This window comes from Arachis ipaensis, chromosome B01, assembly GCF_000816755.2.
Source record: "Arachis ipaensis cultivar K30076 chromosome B01, Araip1.1, whole genome shotgun sequence".
In the NCBI taxonomy this organism is placed as follows: Eukaryota; Viridiplantae; Streptophyta; class Magnoliopsida; order Fabales; family Fabaceae; genus Arachis; species Arachis ipaensis.
The window spans coordinates 16,516,927-16,521,837 of record NC_029785.2 but is presented as its reverse complement, the minus strand read 5'-3'; the positions used below and the strand labels follow the sequence as shown (position 1 = coordinate 16,521,837).

Sequence of the window (4,911 nt, the reverse complement as noted above, 5' to 3'; positions counted from 1 at the left end):
TAAATTTTCTCAAATTTGAAAATGCACCATCCGATCATATACTAGTCAATGAAACTCTAAAATGTAACATTCCTAGCACAAACTAAAAGGTTTTATGTTCAAATCCTATAAATAGTAAAATAAAAGTGTTGTAATAATAATAAACACTATACGTAAAAATATATATATATATTTGATACTGATTGAATAACTTTTTAATTTCAGAAACTAAATTGTAATTTTAGTCTAAGATGTTAGAAAGAAATAACTTTCAGGACCAAAATGAAGATTTAATCTTGTTCCTCAGTACTCCCAACATCATTAAAGAAAGATAGGGAAGAGAAATTGGGTCAATCTAAGATGGTCCTGTGTAAACAGACGTTTGGAGACTTGCATGGCAATTCATCTTCAAGAACTTACATCTAAGTCGTAAATTCGATAAGAAAATTGCATGGAAATCAAAATTCAAAAGCCGCCTATACTAATATAAAACAGTTGTAACATGCAGGTGCTTGCACTCATCGCTGCTACAGCATACCCACCAAACTACACCTCTTTATTTGGAAATTGAATCTGTCCCTTGGCATTTCTCCTGTTGAATAATATAACATATAAGGACTCTGAGATCATTGATCCTCCTTCGCTTGGTGTCCCAAACTTGTTGGAACTACTTTACATATGGGCATGTTTTCATTCTTGCTCAGAAGCTTCAAGGATGGATGAACCTCAATATCGCGGATGAATATCTTATCTTCAATATCAAGATTACTCACGTCCACCTCAATTTTTGAAGGAATATGCTCTGATGGACAGAGATATTTTACGCTAGTTCTGATCTTATTTAACATCCCCCCTGTAAAGGCATTCAAAGTTAATATCATGCTAGCACTATAACACATTGAAGCCAACTTAGCTATTTAAAAAAAGACCAGATATTTTAAATGGCACGCTAAATCGTCTTTTAGACTATAGGGAATTGATTAAAAATTGAGTAAAGTATCGTTTTTATCCCCAACGTTTGGAGTGAGTCTCAAAGTTATCCCTAACGTTTGAATCGTCCTATTTATGTCCCTAACGTTTCAAAATTGACTCAATGTTGTCCGTTAAGAATCTGTTAACGGAATTGATGGCGGGACAAAATTGAGACGATTTTGAAACGTTAGGGACTTAAATAGGACGAAAACGTTGGAAACAAAAACGATACATAGAAATAAATTTTAATTTTATCCTTTACTAATATCGATCTTTTACGGTACATAATTATTCGATTATTTTTTAATCACATTTAAGTAAATTACACTTAATCACATTACTTTTATTCTAAATAAATTTATCTTTTTTTATAATTTTACTCTCAAAGATTTTTATTCATCATGAAATGTTTATAAAATGACTAGAATCACATTACTGTATTGTATATGTATCATTTTTTTTCCCAACAAGTTTATGTACTAGTCATTTTACAAACATTTTATGATGAGTAAAAATTTTTAAGAATAAAATTATAAAAAATGAATTTATTTAGAATAAAATTAATGTGATTAAGTGTAATTTACTTAGATGTTATTAAAAAATAATTGAATAACTATGTACCGTAAAAAATTGATATTATTGAAGGATAAAATTAAAATTTATTTCTATGTATTGTTTTTGTCCCCAACGTGTTCGTCCTATTTAAGTCCCTAACGTTTCAAAATCGTCTCAATTTTGTCCCGCCGTCAATTCCGTTAACAGATTCCTAACGGCAAAACAACATTGAGTCAATTTTGAAACGTTAGGGACTTAAATAGGACGATTCAAACGTTAGGGACAACTTTGAGACTTACCCAAACATTAAGGACAAAAACGATACTTTACTCATTAGAAATTTTTAAACACAGCTCTATGTAATAAATGGCCATTGTGAAAAAGAATATTACAAGCTAATAAAACACACAGTGTGCTAATAATGAATGAAAGAATGAATTGCTATAAAGAGTGATATTGAAATAAAAGTTTGATTGGTACTGGAAGATATTAGAATCAATTAAAGAAAGGCAACAAGATAACCCCACGTAGAAGGCATCTAAATCTAGAATTTCCATGTTGCCCATATTTTCACAAGGTAACATGCAAACAGTCCATTGAAGGGCTTAACTCAGGGTGTTAACATGCAAAACATCTAAGGGTGCCTTTGGACATGATTCTTTCTTTTAGCATAACATAATTTTCTTGGGGCTAAACAATCACTTTTCAGTTTTCACATATTGTATAATTTGTATATTTAAAAATAATCCAAATTTCAAACAGATATATTTTCAGAACTTTTGTAGAAACTGATTATAGTATCTTCTCAAAATAGAGCAAGAAAATGGAAGAAAGTATTAATTCAAAGAAAATGTCAAGAACACATTAGTCTTAGACTCTTAGTTCAATTGCCTCCTTTTTGAGTGTGTTCTTTTCGTTATCCAAACAACCATACATACTCGCGCTCTTCTTCCTCAGAGAACTGCTTAGACAAATTCTTACAAAGTCTCATTTGGGTAGAAAAATTCCCAATTAATTTGGAGATCCTTTATTCTCCTAGACTCCTAGTTCGTTTGGTTCCTATCTACTCAACAAATGCCTTCTACCAATCTACTACCTTCTTTCATGCCTTTTTGACTACTAGTACCAAGGCCGAATAAGAGGCATGATCCCCAACAGAAACGCAATCAACTTGCAGTCTATCCTATAGAGGTCTTACATAGCAATTTATTTGCTAAATGCTAATTCAATGATTACAAACCTTTGAAATAAAAAGAGTTAACAATTGCTCTTGTTCACACTGAGAGATTGCTGAAGTTCCATATTTTGCAATTTCACATAAAACTTTCCAAACAGCTTAAAAATGGGGAATAGATTATAGAGAACAAGGTCCATATAATTAAAATGAAGGGAAAATAAAAGAACGGAAGGCGTGCAATTAAATTTATGATATCCTCAATATCTTCGACACTAAAGTTATGCCAAAATCATTTGAAAAATGGATAACAAAGAACAATCTATGTCTAAATTGTTGGAAGTTCTTATATCTTTAATTCATGTTTAACATATGCAAATTTTAATAGCAAAGTATTTTTCCAAGAAATTTGACATTTGCCAATCTCATAAAAAAAATTACAATCGATAAATATTTAAAACCTACAGCGTCCCTCAGCCAAGAAAAATACTTTGGAAGTGTTGGCAGAGGACTGAAGGGTGAGGAGTGGCATGAGCAGTTCAACAAGATCATGTTTGGAAGAGGTTTATTAGGAGGAAGGGGCAAGGAAAGCAAAGGACACTGAAGCCGCTCCTTGCCATTGCGCACATTGTATTTTGTGACCCCCCAAATGGGGTGTGTGAATAAGGTCTGTTGCTTCATCCCTTTCCTTCCCCAGCTTTTCCTTCCATCTTCTACCAAACACCCGGAGATAGGCACCACATCACCATGAATAGTGTGATGTCATCATCAATATCAACAGAATTTGGCTCTGGCACTGCAGATTTTCTCGGCCTAGTTTTATGCGTTTATTTTTTTTTTTTCAAAGTTAGGAATGAGGCTCGAACCCACCACCTCTAAGTGAGTATGGAGAAACTATGTCATTTGAGCGTTTTATGCGTTTATTGTTATTGTTTATTCATGATACTTGCACTAAAGACCTTGATCTAAAACTATATATATATAATGCATCAAAACCACTTTAAGCAAGCAACTAAGTAGTGTTGATGATATTCATATTTCATTCCCTACTAACCCAAATATTGTCAAATGACGCCTAAATTGTCACAGTGACTGAAATTTCCACACCAATAAACTGTAGATGAAAGCCAAAAAGAAGTACCTTTCTGAACACCAAGACAAACATCTTCGCCTTTGAACACAACAGGAACATCAACCTTCAAATTCATCCCATCTTCAGCCCAAACAAACACCAGATTCAGAACCTTCCCACTCTCCTCGTCCCTGTGAATCTACAGGCCACATAAATATTAAAAAATAAATAAATCGCATTCCATTTTTGTGTTGAAAAAATAAAAAAGAGCAAACCACTATTTTGGCACCAAAAAAATATAATTCCAACAAAATAACACCTAAATGAAATATCACAAAAGTCTGAAAATAAAATGAAAAAAAAAAAAAATCATTTTTGAAAATATATATCGAAGTATAAAACCTTGATGGGAAGAACAGTTCCGGATTCAAGCAAATGGGAGGATCCTGAGCCAGCACGGATCTGCAGAGGAAAACGTGTGGAGCAAAAGGAAAAGGCGTCAGGGGATTTGAGTATGGTCTTAATCTGCTTCCTCTCAACGGTGACCAAATGCTTCTTCGAAGAAAATGAAGGCCGAGTTGTAGGATCCTTTTCTAGAAGGGTCTGGAAGAAAACCACGGCAGGGATTCGACCTTGCGTTCTTTCCCTTGCAGAGACTCTGCTGCCGGTGAACTCTCTCGGGATCGCTTGGATCGTGTGATAACAAGAACTCCGGAATGATGATGGTCCCCGACGGGTAGCCGCCGCCACCGTTCTGAGGTGAGCTAGGTGCTTGGGTTTTTTGTTTTTTCTCACCTCTGGGTTTGGTAACCATTGTCTCCGGAACCTACTAAATGAGATGTTATGGGCCTAGCGTAGATCATTTGGCCCAATACCTTGCGACAAATTTTCTTAACTCTAACAAATGAGGTCTCATCGACCAAAAAAAAAAAACAAATGAGGTCTGCAAGTGAGGCTTTAGTTGAGTGGCTTAATATGTTACATCTGAGTTTAAATTTTGGTGGTGTTCAACTAATAGGTAGAACCTTTAAATTTAAATGTGTGTGTGAGTGTGTGATGCCTAGAATTAAAAACGGTTCAATCCATTCGACCAAAAAATCAAAAAACAAAATAAGTACGTTTTGCTGAAAAGTGTACCGGATTCGAATCCAAGCTATCA

At 34.1% G+C, this 4,911-nt stretch overlaps 1 protein-coding gene across 1 annotated transcript; it reads right to left on the bottom strand.

Moving 5' to 3' along the window:
• On the bottom strand, positions 232-4,515 carry LOC107626462 (50S ribosomal protein L25; the record flags this gene model as incomplete). Its single annotated transcript, XM_016329349.2, is given in 3 exon segments — positions 232-832; positions 3,822-3,951; positions 4,155-4,515. Coding segments are annotated over 3 exon segments (718 nt in total), but the record flags the coding sequence as incomplete, so codon positions are not given.